Source organism: Myotis nattereri (assembly GCF_964212035.1).
Source record: "Myotis nattereri genome assembly, chromosome: 6".
Classification (NCBI taxonomy): Eukaryota; Metazoa; Chordata; class Mammalia; order Chiroptera; family Vespertilionidae; genus Myotis; species Myotis nattereri.
Window position 1 is genome coordinate 79,628,309 of NC_138081.1, and position 25,561 is coordinate 79,653,869.

At 36.6% G+C, this 25,561-nt stretch overlaps 1 protein-coding gene across 1 annotated transcript in view; it reads right to left on the bottom strand.

Moving 5' to 3' along the window:
* Positions 1 to 25,561, bottom strand: part of AKAP7 (A-kinase anchoring protein 7) — a gene marked incomplete at its 5' end in the record, with an annotated part of 92,699 nt that overhangs the window by 52,353 nt on the left and 14,785 nt on the right. Inside the window, 4 exons of the mRNA XM_081094428.1 lie at positions 1,630 to 1,742; positions 13,493 to 13,653; positions 16,708 to 16,841; positions 25,031 to 25,164. Coding sequence (XP_080950554.1) covers positions 1,630 to 1,742; positions 13,493 to 13,653; positions 16,708 to 16,841; positions 25,031 to 25,164 — 542 coding nt within the window. The remainder of the gene's footprint in view (positions 1 to 1,629; positions 1,743 to 13,492; positions 13,654 to 16,707; positions 16,842 to 25,030; positions 25,165 to 25,561) is intronic.

Below are 25,561 nucleotides of genomic sequence, written 5' to 3' on the forward strand. Positions count from 1 at the left end.
GGGTATGGCCAGTGGGAGGGACGAAAATGAGGCTGAGAATGAGATACGATGGATTCTACACAGGGCTCTGCAACTAAGGAGAATATGATCTCATTTCTGCCACTTAACCTTTCTAAGTCCCGTTTCCTTTCTGTAAAGGAAAGGAGCAGATCCCGTGAAATTAACTGCCAAAGAATCATTTCAATTCAGTCTGAAATATTGAAATTGAGATTCTAGAGGAGTCTAAATATTCCTCTGATAAATGTGCTTGGGTGCTATCATTTCAAAGTTAATATTGTAAAGACAGAAACACTTTGAAATGTGGATTATTACCTTCACCACTGATTTGTCATTCTGTGATTAAGTTTGAAACCACTGGGAAGAGGGTAATCCATTTGAAAGCAAAAAAGGAAAGATAACAAGTAAAAAAGTAAACTGTCAGTCTATAAGTTGTGTCAGTTGTTATCATTCCAAATTTCAAAATCTATTATTTACACAACTATTTTTACCAAAATAGTCTAGAATGGCACCTAATATAGATAATATTAAATGTGGGGCATAGTTAGAAAAAAAAACCCAACAAAACAAACATGCAAGATTTCTTTTTGAGAAGAATTCTACAATAGTTTATAGAAAACTCATAACCACAGGATGGTCAATCACTTAAACACATGTTTTAAAGGACCAAAGAGACTTTCTGAGCACAGAGACAATAAATACAAAATGTGCCACATTTAGAAAAAAAGATCCACTTACTAATAAACATGCCCTTCATTTATAGAGCTGCAAATCAGTCTTAACTGCAGCCAAGGGTCATGAAAAGCAGGAGTGAATACTAATCTGCATGGCCACCTCCACAACTCTGGTATATCAGAGCAGGTGAGCAGATGTCTTAATGTGCATGAGCAACTCCCTAGGCTGCAATGGGAAAACAATGAAGGGTGCCCTTCAGATTCCAGGAGAAATGCTCATGAATCCAGAAGAAAGTCAACAATTACCCCGACCTCTGAAGGAGAGGGAGTGGCCTGGGAAGGCAGAAAGTCACCCTGAGACAGGGGAAGTCAAGACACATGTCCCTTGGCTTGCGTCACTGTTGACCATCTTCAGGGAGAAGTACTTTTAAGTACGAGGTTTCCCACAGTTCCTCTCTTGCCCCGTCCCAGGAGCACTTGCTCCAAGCCCTCCATGGAGACAGCTATTGGAAACTTTAGAAGAGCTCTGTAGACTGGGTTAAAAAGCTTGTCCTCTTGAAAAACCCAGTTGCAGTGAGTAGCACCAGTGTATGCAGGTCAGTGGAGGAAGCTTTGATAGCAGCAGGCTGAAAACAACAATTAGCAAAGAAAGCAGAAAATAAAACCTTGGCACTACCTCAAGGCCCTTTGAGGGATGAAGCAGGCGTGGCAATAGACAAAGAAGCAGTGAGTGTTGGTCACAGTATACAGCCAAGAGCCACGCTGTCAAAGGAGGGAACACGTAGAACAGCCTCCATGGAGGCTCATGAGCCAACTTAGCATCCCCAGGAAGTAGACCCAGGAGCAATAATAGTAAGTAGGGTGTCAAAACCCACCACAGATGTCATTCATGCTGCTGACCATGCTTAATGCTGGTGTAGCCAGTAAAACAAGGTTTGCAATACAAATGGCCACTCACCACCTTCCGGAGCCATGGTACTTGGGACAATTTCATGAAGGTCAAATGAGGCTTAAAACTTCTGCTTTCTCCTGCCAAGATGCCTTTTTCTTGAAATGTCCTTTTTGCAGCCTCTGAAGTAAATAAAAAGAAACACAAAAATGTTACTGTAACACATGGCTTTCTTTATAAAAATGGCAAGTAAAAAAATAGCAAAATATTTTATAATAAAGATTATTTTATATATCTATGATTTTTAAAATATTTTTTATTGATTTCAGAAAGGAAGAGAGAGGGAGAGAGAGAGATAGAAACATCAATGATGAGAATCATTGATTGGCTGCTCCCTGCACGCCTCCTACTGGGGATTGAGCCTGCAACCGAGGCATATGCCCTTGACCAAAATTAAACCCAGGACCCTTCAGTCCATAAGCCAACGCTCTATCCACTGAGCCAAACCAGCCAGGGCTATGATATTTTTTTAAAAAAAAAAAAAGAGAGAAAAACAATGTACATGATAAACATATCTATGACAGTTAAATCTGCAATAATTTCAAACATTGGGTAAAACACACAAAAGCAATAATTTGAAAGAGAAACATTTAATAAAGTAACTGACTGATAAGATGCTAACTCACTGATTATACCAGTAGTGTCCAAAGGTATAAAAAAGGACTAGCTGATCTGTGCCCTTCATCTAAAATTTCTGCTTTGACCAAGATGGAAAAACAGGAATTAGATTTGCTCTCCCATCTGAAACAACCAATAAAAGGACAACGTATATGAAACAAAGGTTTGCAAGACACTATATCCATCAAGAAATAAAGGGCAGTGGCCTCTGAGAGATGAGAAGCAAACAAGATGAGCCCGACTGCCCAGCTTACATCCTTGAGTGTCTAGGCCTTCGTGCAAGGAGAATAGAGCCTGGTCACCTCATTGGTTCAGGAAAAAGAGCTGAGAGTAGGCATCTGGAGCTCCCAGAGCAAACTGGAGAAGTGAGACTTACACAAAGTGAAAACTCCAGAGATCTGCAAAGGGTCCCCCTTGAGTATTTAGCTGAGCATCGATACCAGCACATACATGTGAGCAAACTATGGGGGGCACGTCCTAAAACACCCTTCATTGCAAATCACTGCCGCCAAACGATTTTTCTTCTCTCTTCTATGGCAATAGAGAAGGTTAAGCAAGAGACTGTTAAAATGCCAAGAAAACACTGGTTCTCAGTTGTAGACAGTTTTGCCGAGTTAAGCAGCAACAGACCTCATGGAACATGGAGGATTAGAGTACCAGGCTGGAAGGCTATGACGTCAAGATGCCCAAAGTACAAAGGAGAACAGGTCCAGTGACACCACGAGGTCTTCCATCGGGCACCACTGAAACCAGGCACAGCCAAGGGCTAGAAATGCTGCCATCAGCCTCAGACTGATGGTAGCTACCGCTGATGACACAGCCCATCTCGAGAATGGATTCTGCACGGTTCTTTTTTGTCAAGTTACTAGCTTCTGATTCAAAGTCTGAGTCAAAGCAAGATCATCTTCCTGGCACCAAAAGAATCTATGAAATAATGTACCTGACATGGAGATGCTGGGAAAGAGTTTAGATATTGAACAGCCAAAAAAAAAAAGTCAACAGTCTAGGCATACATGTGTTTTAAAACAATAAGAAGTATATTCAGGACAAGTACTATTATAATTAACTTATCAACTTTTAGCTCATATAAATTACAAGCAGGTATATCTTTCCTCAATTATTTTGGCATATTCTCAACTGTTTTAAATAGACACAGAGTGAAAATATTAGGCTGATTCATACAAAATTGTCTTTTTTATGAGTCAAAAAACAGTCAAACATTGGCAATGTCTGATGGCTTAACATATACCATGGTAAACCAACTTATTAAGTTACTAACATCTGAGTGAAGGAATTAGGGCACATTTTCCAAGCTTCAAGTATTTGAGGAATTATAACATAGATGAGTTTCTGATAGAATTTACCAATATGTTCATAGCAACCCAGAAAAAGCATGAAGATATAAAAGCAAAAATTCATTTATTCAATTATGTTCTGAGCACTTCCTATATATGCCCGGCACATTATCTGTTAAAGTCAGCAAGCACATCCCTGCTTTCATGGAGCTTGTAGTCTCACAGGACAGATTTCAGCCCAATGAAGAGGAGGACTTAACAATATTCAGAATTGTCAAAACATGCAAGAGCTCTGGCTGATGTTGTTCAGTGATTAAAGGATTGTCCTACATACACCAAAGGGTCGAAGGTTAGATTCCTGGTCAAGGGCATGTACCTGGGTTGGAGGTTTGATCCCTAGCCCCAGCTAGGGCACATTTGGGAGGCAACCAATTGATGTGTATCACATCAATGTTTCTCTCTCTCTTTCTCCCTCATCCTGCCCTCCCTTCCACTCTCACTAAAAAAAATCAGTGGAAAAAATATACTCTGGTGAGGATTAACAACAACAAAAACATACAAGAGATATCATGAAAGTAGTTTTTTCAACAGAAAGTAAAATAGTAGGCATCTGTATCATTTATTACTATCTACATTAGTTTTACATATTATTTGATTCCAAAGAAACAGCATTTTTCAATCTACTGGTCAAATGTTGACTCAAGAGTTTTCATTATTGACTGAAATCATGGATGATGGATATCTATTCATAATGCTGTTTTAAAAAATATTGTCACAAAGCACATTTAATTTTTATTAATGTGTTTTTCTCTGTACAGCATATGCTCTAGGTACATAGGAATAGGGAAAGAGAAAAAAAGGACGCCTGCTTTTGGAAAAGTACACCTTAGTATTGATTTTATATTCCTAATAACAGTATAATCTATTGCTCAGCCAGAGCACTGGGTAGTTATAGAAATACTATTCTTGAGATAGGAAGAGTTTTTGCTAGTGTGAACACCACATGTCATTCTTCATCTATGTTAGCATATTCTGGAAGAGAAGCTTATGAATAATTTAAGAGATTGTTCAATTCCTTCTAGTACCACAGACATTCCTTCAAGCACTAAATAGAAAATCACAGTGCAAACACATCAGATATCCTAGATATCCTTCACAAGTCAGCTAAGAATACTTCCTAAATAATACAATTTACCTGATAGCTAAAGATAAAAATTGTCTGAAGACCAATTTCTTAAAATATATTTTAAGCCCTAACCAGCTTGGCTCAGTGGATAGAGCGTCGGCCTGCAGACTGAAAGGTCCCAGGTTCAATTCCGGTCAAGGGCATGTACCTTGGTTGCAGGCCCATCCCCAGTAGGAAGTGTACAGGAGGCAGCTGATCGATGTTTCTCTCTCAACGGTGTTTCTAACTCTCTATCCCTCTCCCTTCCTCTCTGTAAAAAATCAATAAAATACATTTAAAAATATATTTTAATAGTAATAGACTTCACTATATAAATGAACACTGCAATAAATAATTTATAAAGAAACAATACTTTTGTTATCCTAACAGTTTCGTTTTATCTAGGTGGTTTTTTGAGTGTGTGTTTTTTGTTGTTTTTTTGTTTGTTTTTTTCATCTATTCAACAAATATTTATTGAGCATGCCCGATACTGGGAAGTTTATCTGTTTTTTAAGATAGGTAGGTAGGTAGATAGGTAGATAGGAAATTTATTCAGGTAAACTCTTTTAAATACGTAGCAACTATAAATTTATACCTTACATGCAAATAAATTGCTAGATATTGTCTCAAAGTAAACTATAACATATCAATTTTAATACAATAATGTATTTTTAATTATATACACTTTCTTGCAAAGTAAATATTTTTTCTCCTTTTTCCCCCTTTTGTCATTATCTCCCCTTTTTAAAAAATTTTGAGGGTGTTTATATGATAGCATGATGAATAACTTGAGAATAATCACAAAGAGGTTTATTTTTATTGAGGTATACAAAGAGATTTATTAATTAGAATAGTCTAAAATACTAATGTAAATTAGGTGGGCCTAGTTCTTTTTTTCTTTATTTTTAAAATTTTTTTTAGAGAGGAAGGAAGGGGAAAGGGGGGAGAGAGAGGGAGAGAGAGAGAGAGACATCAATGTGAGAGAAATACATCCATTGGTTGCCTCCAGCACACACCCCGACCAGGGCTGGAACCCACAACCTTCCCATGCACGGGATGCTGCTCCAACCAACAGAGCCACACTGGCCGGGATGGTCCTAATACATTCTTAACTATATATACTGTGTGTCAGTATGTGGATACAACAGAAGTACTATGTTAGATTTTAGTTTTAAAAAGACTGATTTGTGATTAAACAATACACCATACATTAAAGATGGTAAGTTCTTTCCATGCTTTCCAATTGGGAGATACTTTCTAATATCATTGTAAGATACAGTAAAGTTATGTCACATATAATATTTAAAACCTCAATAATATTTTTTTTATTTTTTTATTTTTTTTAAATATATATTTCATTGATTTTTTAGAGAGAGGAACAGAGAGGGATAGAGAGTCAGAAACATCGATGAGAGAGAAACATCGATCAGCTGCCTCCTGCACACCTCCCACTGGGGAAGTGCCACAACCAAGGTACATGCCCTTGACCGGAACTGAACCCGGGACCCTTCAGTCTGCAGGCCGGCGCTCTATCCACGGAGCCAAACCAGCCAGGGCTCAATAATATTTTAGAATAATTATTTTAGCTATCTAAAATTTTAAAGAAATAAAAACCATACAACTGTTCTTGTCATTCCAATTTTATTACTATTTAAAGGATTTTTATCTCCATATGCTGCTTAAACTGTTTCATTTTAAATGGTTTTAGTGAGTCATTTGAACTATATGCTTCAACATAAAGGCTGACATAATGTTGAAACCAACTTCAATTAAATATTTTATATTCATCATTTAAAATAGATATGTCCAATTGATTGCTGTGTAAAAATGTCAAATAGAACTTTAAAACATTACAAGCAACTCTTAAAAATTATACCTTGATGCCAGAGGAATCACATTCATTCTATTGCAATTGACAAAAAAAAAAAAAAAAACCAGCTTGAGCATCCCAATAACATTGGCCCAGTTTTCCTATTATTCAGCTTTGTTCTTGGACAGGCCATTTAAACTTAAGAGTAAAAGTGATGAGGTCCCTTCTGTCTGGTCCCTTCTTATCCTAACAACCAGCTAATCTAAGTGAACTGTCAGAGAGCTCTGGTACAACATTTGGAAGGGTTTCTAGACACCAAGACTGGGTTTGATTCTGATGCAAAGATTTATACATGAATGTCATTGAGGGAAGAGAGACTATCCAAGGTTAAGTGTTCTTTCAATTAGACTTTTATGTTTATATCTAAAATTTTCCTTGGCTTAAATATCTGTTAAAATACATATTAATTAAACCTCTATTTTGTAGTAGTCTCTAGGGGCACAAAATTGGAAAATTCTCTTAAAGAGTTTTCACTCTAATTGAGAAAGTTAAATTTCTAAATAACCAAATGCCATGTGGTGTTACAGTTTCTACAGTAGATATCCATCTATAGGGTATGGGGGGATTAGAGGAGAAGATGGTCATTTCTATTTTGAAGAACCAAAACAAGCCTTTATCTTAGAAGTAAAACTTGACATGAGTCTTATAAAATATCAATGATACAATACATAAAAAATTAAGAAAACAATTACTTTAAAATATTACCAAATAAATAAAATATTACCAAAAATAATAAAATACTTAGAACTAAACTTTAACAAGGAGGCAAAATATTTATACACTAAAAACTAAAAATGGTACTGAAAGAAATAAAAAAGAAAACACAAATAAATGGAAAGACACCTCACGCTTGTGGACTGGAAGACTTAATACTGTTAAGATGTCAACATTACTACCCAAAGCAATCTATAGATTTAAGGCAAATCTCTATCAAAATTCCAATAGTGTTTAGCAGAAATAAAAAAATCATCCTAAAACTCATTTGGAATCTCAAGGGACCATGAGTAGCCAAAAATTCTTTATAATCAAGAAAAAGTTGAATATCTAACGTTTCCCGATTTCAAAATTTACTACAAAGCTAAATAATCATAATGGTATGGTACTGGCATGAAGACAAACATATAGGCAAGTGGAAGAAAGGGGCGCCAGACTACCAAATAGGGAAAGTTACAGTCTTTTAAAAAAAACAGTGTTGGAGAAACTGGATTTTCACATGCAAAATAATGAAGTTAGACCCTTACCTTTTACCATATACAAAAATTAACTCAAAATTGATCAAAGACTAAATTAAACATGAGAGCTACACTATAAAACTCATAGAAGAAAACTTCATTGTACTGGATTTAACAACAAGTTTTTATATATGACACCAAAACCACAGGTAACAAAAGTTAAAACAGATAAATTGGACTAAATTTTAAAACTTCTGGAAAATGTTTAAAAAAATTAAAAAGTAAAAAATTAAAGGTGGGGAAAAAAGAAATACGTTACATTTAAATAAGTGATATTAGAAGCTCTGAATGCTTTCAAATATACAACTTACCATAAGATTTATAAATATTAAGCTAATAAACTACACTCAAATATTTTTAAATATAATTTAATTGATAGAGCAGCCTAGAAATGCCCAAAGATACCAGTAACCAAACAGATTCTTCATAAAGGGCAGAAACACAGGGCATATTCTCTCCATCTTTTGAAGGAAAATGACAGTCAAAATAAGACAAAGTATAATGTTCAAATGAATATCCTAAAACCTTTTATTTTTCCTTTTAGGAGATAAGTGCACTTGGAATCTTTTATCATGCTAAACCAAGCACACTTTTCTCATTAAAAAAAATTGCAATGACTACTATATACAATAGGGTAAATTTTTAGCAATTCCTTAATGTAATATACTTCTGAATAAAATTACAGTTCACTAAAAACAATGAATGAAATCACATATTCATTTCTATGCCAAATGCTTTTCAGAGCAACTTCATCATTGTAAAATATGAAGAAATGCCATATAAATGCATAATTTTCAATATCTCATTAACTCTATGAGCTACTGTGTAATGCTAAGAAAAGAGAAGATGATGCTTTGTTTCTTTTAACTTTATTTTTATTGTTGACACTATTACAGATATCTCCCTTTCCCCACCTCCCACTTTGCCCACCTTCACCCAGCCCCTGCCCCCCTTCCATGGAAAAACAGGATCAAAGATGAGCTTGGTCTCCTCCCACCAGCATCTACCAAAAATAAGTTATTAGCAGCATATCTGGATGCATAATTCAAGTATTGATGTAAAAGTTCATGAATTCAGATTCTATTAGTTCAAAATGTATGATAATTTTCTTCAATCTCATACATTAAAATTTCTGTTACTCCCCGGCTGGAGGAGGAGGAGGAGGAGGAGGAGGAGGAGGAGGAGGAGGAGGAGGAGCCGAGTCCAGCCGAGCGAGGGCGGAAGAGAGGAAGAGAGGGATGGAGAGTTAGAAACATGGATCAGCTACTTCCTGCACACCCTCTATGGGGATGTGCCCGCAACCAGAATCGAACATGCCCTTGACCAGAATCGAACCTGGGACCCTTCAGTCCACAGACCAACGCTCTATCCACTGAGCCAAGCCAGTTAGGGCCTGAGAAAAGTCTTTACTTTTGCCTTCTGTGTGTTTGGGCTCTCTCAACTTTGTCAGGAGAAAGCAGGAGCCGACAGTACACCGATGCCTCATTGATCTTCCCTTGTGACTTCAGCTCCTTCCTGTGACCTTGAGCGGGTTACTGCCAGCCTTCAAGTTCCAGGAGTTTGTTTTTACGCCCTCGACACAGACAGGTACCAAGCACCGACTCAGCTTTCAGGACTCCACCGAAGAATCCCCCCTTCTCCCACTCTGAAGTCTTTGCTTGCATCCACTCCCAAACTCCTCTCAGGCAAAGCCAACTTCTCCCTGGAGCCCTCAGCGGCCTGTAGGATTTACCGCAGCATCGGGAAAAGGCTAACATCTTGCCCTGCTGTGTTGGTTCAGTCTTTACAACAGTCCTGTGAGAGAGGTGTTCCCATTTTACAAGAGTTAGGAGTCTGCGGATCATAGCAGTCTTGGCTTGCTCAAAGGCACACTATTAGCAAATGACTAAATATTGGTTTAAAACTATATTTTAAGTAATCTAAATGTAGTCCTTTACTTTTGCCACAATATCATATTGCCTTTTAAACTCTTTCAAACTAAGCTGTGGCACACTGGAAATGTCACTTTAGAATGCTTCCTGATCTCTCTCTTTTTTTAAAAAAAAAATATTTTTAAGGATTTCAGGGAGGAAGAGAGAGGGAGGGAGGGAGCGAAACATGAACGATGAGAATCATCTATGGGCTGCCTCCTGCACGCCCCCTACTGGGGGTCGAGCCCACAACCTGGGCATGTGCCCTGACTGGGAATGGAACCAGCCGCCTCCTGGTGCATGGGACAACACTCAACCAATTGAGCCACACTAGCCGGGCTATATCAGTGGTTTTTCATTTGCCATGTATTTGAACCACGTCTGAAGATGTTAAAATAAATTGCCTGGGCTCTATCTCAAGTCTACTTAATTAAAATCTCACGGATCTCTATTTTGGAAGGTTTATAGCTAATTCTGATATGCAGTCAAGATGGAGAAGTACCGCCATATATTACATTGTGCATAAACATGTACTTATTATATGAAAATGAATGTCTTAATTTTTATATAAAGTTCATTTCCCAAACACACACACACAAAAAATTCTGTTACTCATTATCATGCAAATTTTCAGTAATGAGTTTAAATACTAGTGTCTGAAATTCAGTCCTTTTTTCAAAACAACTAGGTCATATTTTAAGAATTTGCTTCTTCTAACTTGTAAATTTTAAAACTCTAAGAAAATCAGACAAATGAGACTACTCATGAATTATAATTTTCAACTATTCAAGTTAGTTTTACTTCTTAATATGTATTTAAACTTAAGTTATTTATCAATACTTTAATAATTAAATTTGTTTTCTTTAGAAATTATCTTGCTTTTTCATTAAGTCAAACTAGCTCCGCCACCATTATTTTGAACAAATAAGATTTTAATATCCCTGTATAGGCATATACATATACATAGTTTATTACAAAGTTTTGTACCATGGTCAAAATTTGGACTATATCATTTGAATAGTTTATAAAGTATGACACAAAAAAACAAAATGACATTATTTTACTGATACTGTTGAACTAGAGCAATACTAAATCTGAGGTAGTCTTTGAAAAATAAATCTAATGAAGTAAAATACTAACAAAAAGTCTGTGTATTGAACATTCTGACTACTTGAATACTGTACAAATGGAGGCTCCAAATAGACTTCAATGAAAAATTTATATATATATATATACTCAAATACTTTTATTTCTTATAAAACTCCATAAAATCAACAGTACAAATCAATAATCAAAAGAAACAGTACAATATATACATAGAAGATTTAAAACAAGTAAAACAAACAGTGATTATATAAGTACCTCTTATATATATAGGTATATAGGTACTTCTCCATCTTGACTGCATATCAGAATTAGCTATAAACCTTCCAAAATAGAGATCCGTGAGATTTTAATTAAGTAGACTTGAGATAGAGCCCAGGCAATTTATTTTAACATCTTCAGACGTGGTTCAAATACATGGCCAAATGAAAAACCACTGATATAGCCCGGCTAGTGTGGCTCAATTGGTTGAGTGTTGTCCCATGCACCAGGAGGCGGCTGGTTCCATTCCCAGTCAGGGCACATGCCCTCTATTTCCCAATTTGGGTAATATTTTGTTTAAATTTATGGAAAAGTATATATATTTTTAAGCAGCAGTTTCTGGCATCAAAAAAGGAATTACAGGGGCAGTGGCCTGTCCTAAAATGACAAATCAAAACTGTTGGGTTCATAGTCATACTAAGCCGAAGAGATTTCACATTCCTTAGCACACAATCAATCTTTTATCAATAATGGAAACTGCCTTTGTGAGAATATTTGTTAAGAATGGATGGCATTCTCAATGTTGCAAGCACCCATTTAATTATTTAAAAGGTCAATAAATGAAAGACTAATTTAAAATGTTTCTTGAGTTCAGAGATACTTAAATTACAAAAGAAAAGACCTACATCTAGCATTTTCTCCAGAGCAGTCAGGAAGGATAGATTGAGTTTGTTAACTGTGGGCATGGGTCCAAATGCTTTACCATCAAAACTGTGAGAGTCGGGGTGCTGAACACACTATACAGTGTACAGATGATGTGTTGTAGAATTATGCATCTGAAACCCGTATAATTTTGCTAACCAGTGTCACCCCAGTAAGAGGGGGGGGGAACTGTTGGAGTTGCTTTCTCCTTGTCCAACTAATGATGTTAAGTCCTATTTGACTAATAAATATTATTTAATTGTTTGCATGTTTGTTTGTATATCCATAATAATAAAAGTGTAATATGCAAATCGACCAAACGGCCGAATAGCAGACGACCATCTGGATGAAGCAGGGGCTGTGAGGGATCAAGGCACCCACAGGTACCGGGGCTGCGAAGGCCTATTCTTGCATGAATTTCGTGCATTGGGCCTCTAGTAGGTACGTAGGTAGGTAGGTAGGTAGGTAGGTAGGTAGGTAGATGATAGATGATAGATAGATAGATAGATAGATACATACATAGATACATAGATACATAGATACATAGATACATAGATAGATGATAGATATTGCTCCATAAAAAAAGAACTTAACCAACAATGAAATGAAACCTGATCTTCATGCTCACCTCACCCCAAAAAGAGATGCACCTTTGAATGGATAACTATAAAACTGCTTAAAGATAATATAATATTAAGTAAAAAAAGTATGTCTCAAAAGATCACATACAACATGACACCTTTTTTATAAGATTAAGATCAACTAAAAATACATGTACTTTGGAAGAATACAAGGAAATAAACACCAATTTCAGGACAACAGTGAGCTTAAATGAGAGAAGGCTAAGAGACGGATTAATGAAAAAAACAATAAGGTTAGATTTCTACCAATAACAACATCATAGATTACTACATAGCTTTCATTTTGGGTTGGGGATTCCCAGGTGATTATGATATTAATTTAAGATAGATAGATAGATAGATAGATACATAGATACATAGATAGATAGGTGAAAGTAGACTAAGCATAGACCAATGGTGAGAGTGTGTTGTGAGCCAAGGATTATTGAACCTGAAATGAGATGACATAAAATGACTTGACATGATATGAAAGGAAATGAAAATGAAAATAAAAATGGTTTACCGTTTGTATACTAACACACAACCTACGATCTCTGAATCAACTCAAAAGTCACTCATCCAGGTTGTGTAATTTTCTGCTTCTATTTCCCTAACAATTTTCAATTGTGCTGCACAAAGTAACATGTTCTCCAATGGATGTGAGACCTTGTACCATCACCAATAGACCTTCTGCGCAAGGAGTGGTATCTACACAGGAGAGAAAAAAGTAGCACAGAGGAAAATGCTGTTGAGTCATCTACTGACTCTCTGGATTAGGTCTGGCAGTCACCAAAAGCCTCTGAATAGGCAACTGGTGATTCTTATTCATTCATTTCAATACTTATTAAATGCCGGCTACATGTCAGGTGTCATGCTGAGATCCTTCAGATTTAAGATAGGACACGCTTAACAAATACCTGAATCCAGCTCCAGAATCAACATATTCCTCAGGTCAAAGAATCAAGATAACTCTTCAGGCCTTTTAGTTAGCTTCTTGCCCACACAAGAAAATGGTGAAGAAGCTCACTTGTCAAGTAAGGTTAAATTGGCCTCCCAAAGTTAAAAGATGTCAAAGCTCTATTACCAGAATTGAGGGGGGAAAATTGCTTCTTCAACAGATGACATTTCATATGAGTTTGTTGCTGCTTGTTTTACCTGCAATTTCCAAAAGTGGGTTCATGTGATCTCCTTCTGCCAGCTTCACAAATCCAACCTGATTTCCAAATGTGTCAACCCCTTCAAAGGGCAAAATCAAGTGTTTTCCTTGAAGGATTTCTTCTATGAATGGTTTTAATTCCAAAAGAGCATCAATACCACTGGCAAGAGATAATATATTTTTCAGTAACATACTAAGTGATCAAATATACAAAACTAAACAAGAAACAAAGTAATCAGATTTAGAAAGATAAATTAATTTTGATGCTTGTACTAGTTGTTTTAAAGCACAAAATACCTTCAAAATCTAATCTATCTGTTTAAAATAAAACTAAGGTTAATTTTTAAGCAAAAACTATGGAAGAAGTGAATTAAGTCTTTACCTAATTATAATTTGTATTATATTAAAGACATGAAAGGAAATATTATTTTATAGTTCATCAGGAATTTTTTAACATAGGAAATACTGCATGCAAATTTCAGAAAAGAATTACTGATAATATATTGCAAGAAACTTAATACTTTTGAGAGCTTACATTAGATTGTGTGGAAAGTTCTAGATTCTTTTTTAAAGTACTAATATTCTTTGCAAGGCACTCTACTGAAACTTAATATACATTATCTCTTAAAATATAAGTCTCCATAATAAAACAATTTATTGTACTTGCATTTAACAAAAATGTAAGTTTATATTCACCAAATGCAACTATACAAGTTTGTTACATCTGTTTCACCTATGTCATTATAGGGATATTTTATTTCAAGTCCTTGATTTTTCCTAATAAAAATAAATATTTACTATATTAGTGAATTAGACATTATTAGGCTTAGAATATTTTATAAATTAGGATCAATTATTTCCACTTTGAAGAGGATTTTGGTACAGGTACTTTATTATGAGAAAAAAATTAAAATCTCACTAGAGGGCAGCAATTACTCAAAAAAGAAATAAGTACATTCTTACATTGTTGAAGAGGGCTTTAAAACATCCTTTTGGTGAATACTAACAAAATTTAGGTATTTTTCTAGGTCTTTCATATCTCTAAATTAGTTTTCATATAAACTTTTTAACTTTCATCTGTAGTTTCCATACTGAGACTCATTTCTGTCATAACATAATATACACTTAAAATAGCTCTGGAAATGTCAACATTTTCTCATTACACCTCCAAATCTACATCCTAAATCCAATCTTTCCCAACTATATTTATGTTCATCCAAAAAGACAGAGTGTGCTATTCAAAAACAGAACAGCCACTTCTGGCTCATCTATCATACATGAAGGGAATTCAAGATACACATTTTAAATATAACTATATATGAAAGCAAACCATGCTGAAGGTTAGGGCTTTTCAGAGACACTGAATTACATATCCCATTTTTCTTTAAATAAATATAGATGATTTAAACTCAGTTCAAATTTTCAGTCCCTAGTTGCATAAATCAATAAATGTGTTCTAATGAGATGTCATCAATCACAGAGTGAGAAGGAGTCATAGTATCTATGGTATCACTAACTTTCAAATTTTTTTAAATAACAACTTTTCAAGAGCAGTTTATGAAAAGACTTCTACATGGTAATATTAGTAAAACGTATACACATATAGGAAACAGAATTCTGGACCGGGAGTTCAGACCCAAAGATTGTATTTGAAGTTAAAACAGGACAGCTATTGTCCAAGGAAGAAGGAATCCTGCCATTGAACTCAAGACTGCAACATCAGCTCTTCCCTGGGTCTCCAGCCTGCTAGCCTGTCCTACAGATTTTGGACTTGCCAGGGAGCTAATTATGTGAGCTAAATTTTAAAAATAAATCTAGATATAGGTATACAGATTAGAGATAGAGATAGAGGTATATCAATATATCTAGATATCCATATAGATATACATCCTATTGGTTCTGTTTCTCTAGCGAATGCTGACTTATACACCACTCTAACACACACAGGGCTTTTGTCTTGTTGTGCCACATCTTTTGCTTCTTTTCTTATAAGAGTATCAGATTTTGGTTTTTTCCTTCTGACTGGCAAAGTGAACAGCTAAAGTGAGTCAAGTAAAATCTCCAAGTCCTCTCTGCCATTGCAGGGTGCTCAATATTTGCTCTTGGATAGATCAGGTTGGGGTAAATAAGAAGACTGATTTCTAAAGACATGAGGTTCTATTGTCTAAAGCAGCCGTGGGCAAACTACGGCCCGCGGGCTGGATCTGGCCCGTTTGAAATGAATAAAACTAAAAAAAAAAAAAAGACCGTACCCTTTTATGTAATGATGTTTACTTTGAATTTATATTAGTTCACACAAACACTCCATCCGTGCTTTTGTTCCAGCCCTCCCGTCCAGTTTAAGAACCCATTGTGGCCCTCGAGTCAAAAAGTTTGCCCACCCCTGGTCTAAAAGATATAACTACAAGAATCATAGTGTAGCTGTATATTTTCAGTTACTAATTTATTGTTTTCTCCCTTTACTTTCCCTTTACCCCATTCCCTTCCCATTCAAGCTTTGTTCTTCATTCCCTCAGGAGACTCTATGTCAGGGTAGAAAAAAGAAGTAACCCTTCACCCATCCTGGCACTGGTTTTCCACAGAGCTTAAGCCTGAGCTTATTCCAGAGGGCATACAGGAGGTAACAGGAAAGGGAAGAGCAAGGCTGCTCCACTCCAGAGTGGAAAGCAACAGTCAGTGACTTATTCTCAGCCGCATGGCACTACTCTGGAATTGGGAGTGGGAGAAGTGCTTGTACACTGACCAAGCAGAATGGCAGCTCTAACAGATAATAATATTGAGTGCCTACTAGGTATCAGGCCCTATACTAAGAACTCTTACATGTATTGGAACTATTATTTCCTCCGTTTACTTAAAAAGTAAATTTCTTTTTCCAAAATCAGACATCTTTTAAGAGGTGTTTGTGCCATAGTGTGTTCCAGAGTCTTTATCTAGAATCCTAACCTAAATAGTCAGACTCCAGAGGGCTTATATAATTAACATGGGCAAAAAAACTGCATTGTCAAGGGCTACCAGTAGATAACAAAAACAGAGTTTTAAAGTCTACATTAGACTTTAAAGAATATTTACACAGCTAATTCAGTACATTGACTACTGGTTGGAATAAATTAAAGAATACTTCTTTAGAATGTAAATGCCTTTTGGGTTCTGCTATGTTTATTCATATTAAAGTAATAATTTGATAAACAATCTTCAAGAAAGACATATTACTCACATGTTTACTTCATCGTCATTTAACTTCATCACCAACAGGGTAATATGAAAGGAACCATCACCGGCCATTGCCTTGGCCAGGCGCTTATCTTGTTGTATTACTGCATTCTGCAGGATCTTAATTCCTTTTGTAACCTAATCCACATACAGACATAGAATAGAGATTAGGTAAGCCAAATTTCCTTATGGCAAAGTGTAAATCAGGAAGAAACATAAGCAACCACCAAAATTAGAAACGTCAAGATTCTTCAACCAAACAAAACTGAATTTTCTACTGAATTTGAATTCTCAAATATTCTAATAGCTGATTTGGATAGCTTAATGGGATGCATAAGTTTGTCAAATCATACAATGCTTATCCATCTTAAGAACATCAAGCCCAACACCGTTATTTTACAAATCGGGTCACTAAAATGAGCAGAAAATCTTTCAATGGCCATGCATCTCTTCAGAAACTTGTCCTTGAATATACAGTATGGTTCACTATAATTAGGATCTTTCCTTTAAAAAGTTTTATTTTTGCACAGAATGATCAAGCCTTCATACAACAGTCCATTTCTGTTGGAAGTCATATTTATTAATCCCCTAGTGCGTGGCTCACAAGCCACATGCGGCTCTTTGGCCCCTTCAGTGTGGCTCTTCCACAAAATACCACATGCGGGCACGCACGTACAGTGTGATTGAAACTTCGTGGCCCATGCGCAGAAGTTGGTATTTTGTGGAAGAGCCACACTGAAGGGGCCAAAGAGCCTCATGTGGCTAGCAAGCCGCGGTTTGCCGAGCCGCAGTTTGCCGGCCACTGCCCTAGTGAACGTGTCTAAAAACCCATTCTTCATGGCTTTAAGATTTTTAAAACAGCAACAATTTCAATAGGGATGACTAGTGTCATTTTTCCAGACATGTGAGAAGGGAGAGTGGCAAAGACGTCCAAACACGTATATTAGAAAAGCCCTTACTTACAATTTGCATCCAGACAAAACCCCAGGTCCTTTACCAGCCTTCCCCTCTCACTACCTACCCTCATCCTTTCCAGTTAGATCCAACTCTAGTCAACTTCTAAATGTGAGTGTACTGGAAAACAGTTCACATAGAAAACGGCAAACTGAGCCCGGCCCTGAGAAAATAGAGCACACAGAAGCCCTGAGGCAGCAGAATTAGTCAGAGAGAAAAGGCGAAGGGGAGAGAAGGGCTGGCAACAGGAGCAGAGTCAGGAAAAAGGCAGCAGAGATAAGAAAACACTGAATCAGGAGCACAGCAGACTGTCCTTGATACCAGACGAGCTGTTTTATCCTGAACAATGCTCCCATTATCTGAGGAATGTGACTGGGCAAATCCTGGGATGTGTCCTGGGATGTGACTGCTCGGGTATCTTTACAATAAATGCACGCCACCTGAAAGAACCTCAGCATTTCTCTATTCCTTGCAATCTGGAGGACCGAAACACAGCAAACAGCGCTTCCCTGGTAGGAATTTACACAGTAACACCTAACATGATATTTTTCTATGCAAGATGTCACTTGTGTGACACCCAGTAAAAGAATATTGATGGCCTGTTAATAACATAATGTAACCGTACACAAAGATCTTATAGAAAGCCACAGTTTCCGCTACACGACACGGATAAAACTAAATTATAAACTCCTCCAGGGCAATACCTATTTCTTCTACCCACTACCTTACCACAGTGCCTGGCAATAATAACAAAAACATTTAGCCAATGACACCAGTCACTAACCTGTACTGTGTGGCCACGAGGTTCTACCAGGGGTCCTCAAACTACGGCCCGCGGGCCACATGCAAATACAAATATTGTATTTGTTCCCATTTTGTTTTTTTACTTCAAAATAAGATATGTGCAGTGTGCATAGGAATTTGTTCATAGTTTTTTTTTAAACTATAGTCCGGCCTTCCAATGGTCTGAGGGACAGTGAACTGGCCCCCTGTTTAGAAAGTTTGAGGACCCCTGTATCTAGACAGTATAGTAAGCTCTTTACACATACTAGTTCACTGAAGCCTTTCTACAATCCTATGAGGCACACACTGGTATCATTTCTACTAAAAGAATTTGAACCACAGAAGTTTTTTTTGTCTTTTTTTAAAATCCCTTTACAATCATATACCCAAGACAGCACAAGAACTTGAGAAAATGGTAAATTGCAGTGCGTGGGAAAAGATGAGGGAGGCACCTGCAGGAAAGACCAGAAAGGGTGTGGAGGAGGAGATGTAGCTGAGAGCAATGGAGTAAGAGTTTTCAAGAAGGCAAGGAGAGGTTCAGAGATGTGGGCACTGACTTAAGAAATGAAACCCTGAGGGGAAAAAGACTTTTAAAGGAAGGTTTTGGGAAATCTTATTGGATACTGTGTAATGGAACAACACACTATCCCTCTCAAAACAAAGCTTTTAGTGTACGTTTATATTAAATTTGAATTTTGAGAGTTCTTCCCCGGTGCAATGAAGTGCTGAAATTGGCTTTTGGGAATAATGAAGCAGCTCAAGAAGGTCCAGGTTCATATGGAAGGGGCCTAAATAGGTGCTCAACAATGTCAGATCTCAAAACAATATCGTTACATCTTCTAATCTTAGCTGATACAATAGGTAATTCTGGCTTAACTGATAACAAAAAGGTGATTTAGGATGAGAACTTTGCTATGTAATACAGAGAGATGTAAGTGAGGGGTGCTGGACATGGCTCAAAAGTCCTGGATTTTAACCCCAGGCCTGCCACAGCTGTAACCCCATACAAGTCACCTAGTTTCACTAAGTCTTGGTTTCTCCCCTGGCAAAATGGGAATAATAAAATGTGTATTGCCAAACTTACAAAGTATGTTAAAGATCACAGTAGATAAGCTACATAGTAGATGAACTACTTTGTAAACTCTATATCACTTGCCTAACCTAAGGTTTGCAACATTGCAATGTTATTAAAATCAGTGGTTCTCTTCCTTAGGCAATTTTGCCTCCCAGGGGACATTTGGCAATGCCTGGCCACACTTTGATTGTCACAACTGAAGGTTTGCTACTTGCATCCAGTGAGTACATTATTTGTATTTTCTTAGTCTTAAAAACTTAGTTTTCATTCTAAGCTCAAATACCAATTATATATAAATTCAGGACAATACTCAAATTCCATTCATTTGTATATTCTACATTGTAGTGCAATACTGTACATGGTAAAATAGTTTTAAACCATTCATATCTTTGAATAATCCAGTAGGTTGTAAAGTCACTAATTAAAAACTGTACAACACTTTGAAGACTATTTCTCCGAAGTCACACAGTACTTACAATGCAGGATTAACATCAAACCTATGAAAATTCTAAAGTTAATCTAATCAAGTTACATATGTCTGATTATTCTTTGATGGGACAGATTAATTTATATATTCCTTGATATCATCTTAACAGTTTTTAAAATACATTCTATTCCTAATTACATTCTTGAAAGATAAAAAGGAAAAATACTTCAAGACTCTGAAGTCTTGTCTATATGCTATTAAAACAAGTTCTAATGTCATTAAAGACCAAAGGAAATTAATTTTTATACTTATTGTTTAAAATTCATAAATTCATTAAAGCTTATCTTTTACCATAACCTGCAGCCATTGGCAATACTGCACAATGCACATATTAATGATGTAGTACTACAGAGTCATATTTAAATGTGACATTGAAAGAAACCTTTTAAAATAAACAGCTTTATTAAATTCTTTTTTCTTTTAATATATTTTTATTGATTTCAGGGAGAAAGGGAGAGGGAGAGAGAGACAGAAACATCAATGATGAGAGAGAAGCATTGACTGGCTGCCTTCTGCACGCCCCCTACTGGGGATCGAACCTGGGACCCTTCAGTCTGCAGGCTGATGCTCTATCCACTGAGCCAAACCAGCCAGGGCTAAATTCTTAAATATTTCACTCACTGAGTAATTTCTGGTTGTTTAGAGAATAAATCAGACACCCATCTGCTAAACCTCACCGCTAAGCTATATTGCATTGAAAACAACACAATGAGGAAATTAATTTTTATATCTTTTAAGCTTTCTAATTGAATCAAAGTCTATTATGAGTTCAAAGAAAAGGCCTTAAAGTTAGTGTGCAAGAGGGCGTGTGCGCATGTTACATTGCTACATAGCTTTTCTTCAAAGCTAAATACTCTCATTTTTCTTGCTTGTCTACAACCATGAAAAACAACTCAAAAGTTGATGATTTAGTAATAACTGAAGTAAAACTAAGAAATTATCCTCAAATAGGAGAATTTTTAATATCTATCAAGTGCTTCACATACATGATCATATCAAATACTTTCGCAATTACATTTCCCAGAAACTGAATGTGCAAATCTACTTGCATATTCTCCTGACCAAAGTGATGAAATACAGAATTAAATGTAACAAATGCCTTTTTAAGCCTCTAAAAAATCATACTTCTCTACTGTTATAGAAAAACTGTCTTACAAAGAAATTAATACACTCCTAATTTCAATCAACTTCTGATTGTTCCCTTACATTTTCAATGCTGATTTTCCTTAAATTACTACTTCTGATAAGACAGCATATAAAATCTAGTCAGTTAAGAAACACTGAAGATTTATTATAGCTCCATTAAATTTTTTTCTTTTTATATTTGAGCTAAGTAATTGCCGGTAATAGAGAAATACATACTTTCATATACATAAAATTAGGATATTTTGATGCAGTCGTTCTAATTCATTTTCCAATTCCATTACTTAAAAATATGAAATCATTATTTTCCACTAATAAAGAATTAAAAACATCTAAGAACATGTTTAAAAATCAAAGATCCATGTAAGTCTGAAAACTTTTTTCTCTAAAACTAGATGCCAACAAGTAGAGGCCAAAAGCAGAGCAGCTCATTGTGAATGTGCTAGCTTCCCAAAGCTTGTTTGCAGGTCGCTTCATTGAAATTTGGAGTACAGTCTCCCATTGAAACAATGTTATAAATGCTGCTCCTTTTCCCAGGCCTTCCCACAAAAGCTCATAAGTAGTTTAAAAAGAAAATTAACATTAGATACTTGAAAACAAACAAACAAAAAAGGTGCCCATACAAAAGATAGAAAATGTACCTCCTAAAGTCCCATTCTTACCTCTAAACCCCATATTTAATATGTAAGCTTTCTGTTGCCTACAAATAAGTCTCTTGAGAGACTTATTACATTATTAAAATATTTGGTTTTGAGGTCACTTGAAGTCTGTATTCCCCACTATTAAAAGTTTCCCTAGCCCCTCAAAGACAAACAACTACTGTTGAGCCTATATTATAAAATCGACATTTATAACACTGTATTTATTATTTGTAATGTTCTGGTTGTAACTTAGTATGCCGGAAACACATCTTTTGCCCCTGAAATGACATTATTTTGTGTTTGCTCTTGGCCAAGCACTCTTGTAGGTACTGGGAATGGGCTGAAAAACTCTGTAAGAAGACTAACAAGTGTCAAATTGCAAGGATGACAAATGACAAAAGGAAAGACTTTCAAGTCTTTTGGGGGAAGGGGAAGATTGACCTCGTCAGGGGGGGGTCACAGTGGAGAGGCTTGAGCTGAGATTTTTGGCTTTAACAAACCCAGAGAGGAAAGAAAACTCCCCACCAGAGAAGGGCAGAGGGACCCCGGCAAGTTCACAGAAGGCCAGAGGGCTGACGTGGAGGTCAGACTATGCAGAATCTTATAGACTGTGATAAAGACTTTGTCTTTATCCTGAGGTCACTGGGAAAATACTGAAGTGGATAGACAGGGAGGTCATATGTCCAGATTTGGGTTTAAAAATAATCATAATCAACTCCATTTGGCACCTGAAGAAACTGAAACTACGGAAATTCAGTAGCCTGACCCACATCCACAGTAGCTTGTGACCCAGCTGGTATTTGAACAAGGTCTGTCAGACTCCGAAGCTTGGACTTCTGTCATTTTCTGTACAACATCCCAGAGGCTGAGAAGCAGAAACAAAGGCTGCTCAGTGAAAACCAAGGTTGGCAGACAGTTCTCTCATCCCCTTTCCTCCCGTCACCTGCACTAAGAGGTGAAGGAAAGACTTTCTCTACCAGCTTTCCCCTCAGTTCCCTTCCCCATCCACCTTTCCCCACCACATCACCCCACCCATCTTGGCTGGAAGAGGTGAGAACCCAGAATTAGTAGGGTTAGGGTCAGGACCAGGGTTAGGATTAGGGTCAGGGGGAAGGCATGAGTGAAGGATGATACAGAACTGCTATTCAGACCACCATGAAAGCCAAGAGGGGTGGAGAAAGATAAAATGAAGGGCCTAATGAAAGTAATGTATGAAGTTTTCAACAATTTTTATACTAATTGACTCTGCAGTGGAACACTCTCTAACCAACAAAGCAAAATAAGGAAACTGAAGTCTCTCCCAATCATAAATCGCAGGTCCTTGGGAAGACCCTTCTATTTCACAATCAGTTTCTTGAGGACCTGGCTTGGGTCTGACTGCTCCGTTAGCAGCAACGCCTTTGACATCCTACTCTCCTCTAATTCCCATATGTACACATGATCCTTTATTTCAAAGAAAACTTTTCCAAATAACTCATAAGTATTTTATTTTTAAATTTTTTTTTTATTGATTTCAGAGAGGAAGGAAGAGGGAGAGAGATACAGAAACATCAGTGATGAGAGAGAATCATGGAAGGGCTCCTCCTACATGCCCCCACTCAGTATCAAACCCACAACACAGGCAGTGCCCCGACTCCTGTGTTCATAAGTCAATGCTCAACCACCCAGTCACACCAGCCAGGCAGTATTTTAAAATCTATAATAATAAAAGCATAATATGCTAATTAGACCAGATGTCCTTCCAGACAACCTTCTGGATGAAGCCCGGGCTGCAAGGGAAGCCTGGGTCCCGGGTGCCAGAAGGAAGCCGGTGCCTGCAGACAGGGGAAGGAAGACCTACTCTTGCACGGATTTCATGGATCAGGCCTCTAGTAATATATAACTAAATACTTTTAAGAACTATTTTACTATTAATCCCCCAGTATGTACCAGTGAAATCAGAATATGATTCTACGATCTTGTACTGTTAGGAATACAATTTATCTTTTCATTTGTCTTCTTTCCCCGGCTAAAGCTTATCTAAAAGACTAGATATTTCCTAGAATGTCCCAAGAGAATTTTTTTCTTATGATATTTATTTCTTTGATCTCAATTTTGTTTATTTTTAAAGATTCATTAGCATTCCCTAGAAACATTTTAGTTAAGTAAGGGGAGAAGCAACCTGAAAGTGCCCAGTAAAAAGAGATTAAAACCCACAAAGAGAAATTCAGTTCTGGCTCTTAAATTGGGTCAATATGTAAATGCAGTCAGTCTTCCAAGTCAGGCATTGTTTTGTACGGCATTTCAATTCCTACATCACTGCTCTAGCAGTTGCATTTTTTTTAACTTAAAATATTTATTGTTGAAAGTATTACATAGGTCCTCTTTTGCCCCCACAATCTCTTCTAGCCCACTACTCTAGCAGTTTTAATTAGCTACTGTAGTTTGCTTTCTCAGCCACATATAGAAGAGTTTCTTAATGTGGGCTAATTAGCTGATCTGATTTCCTATTATTCATACCACATTAATTTTTCAGATTTTTAATAGATTTCTACCAAGTCTGTCATGTAATATTAAGTTGATATGACAGCGAGTAATTTTTAAAGAAATTATGCTGCAGCCCTGGCTGGTTTGGCTCAGTGGATAGAGTGTCGGCCTGGGGACTGAGGAGTCCCAGGTTCGATTCCAGTCAGGGGTGTGTGCTTTGGTTGCGGGCACATTCCCAGTAGGGGGTGTGCGGGAGGCGGCTGATCAATGCTTCTCTTTCATCGATGTTTCTGATTCTCTATCCCTCTCCCTTCCTCTCTGTAAAAAATCAATAAAACATATTTTTTTTTAAAAAAAAAGAAATTATGCTGCAATCATCATTACCATATACAGGACTAAGCGGCAAGAAAGCCCAGTTTACTTTCCCAGCAAAGATTTCAGAATTCCTCTCCTTCTACCTGGTCACTGCTCTCAGCTCCTGAAAGTTTCCTCTGTTGTGGTGAACAAATGCTTAGAAAGGACCATGACATGCCATCTGGCAATACTTTCTCAAGTGGCTTTTGCAAAATTGTTTAAATACGATGGTTGAAATAATATTTTTCAAAATTATTTTTTAAATATACTTCATTTAAATACAAATATTCCCTATAAGGCCCAGCTAACATGCCACCAAAGACTCCTACAAACTGAGAGAAAATGGACTTACAAGTAATTATTTAGTGTGCTTTAAGTATGATTTATAACTTTATAGTAAAAATAGTTTGTAAAAATATAGCACCTCTTTGTTGGTGATTGGAATGGACAGGAAATAGTTTGGTTGATAGTCCTTGTACTTTTTTTTCTTCTTCTTTATTTGATCTTTATATTCATTTTCTTCACTTCTTTCCAAATTTACTTGAGGTACATCAGTGACTAGAAGACAAAAATCAAACAATAATATACCTAATGTATTAAAACAAAGTTAATATAGGAAACAAAAACTATGTAAGTATCAATCATTCACAACTGTCATTTTCAAATCTAAAGCAGGAGCTGGCAAACTCTCCCACAAAGGACCTCAGAGTAAGTATTTTAGACTTTGCATATCATATGGTCTCAGTCAAAACTACCCACGTCTGTTGTAAACAAAACACAGATGAATAGGTATAGCTGTGTTCCAGTAAAACTTTCACAAACCAGCCAGCCACTGGGTCACAGTGTACTAACCTCTGATCTAACACATGGCCAACCACCATTCTCACCTCTGTGCCACAAAATTCATGACCCCAGAAAACATTATTTTTTCATCAATCCTGTGTGACTCAATATG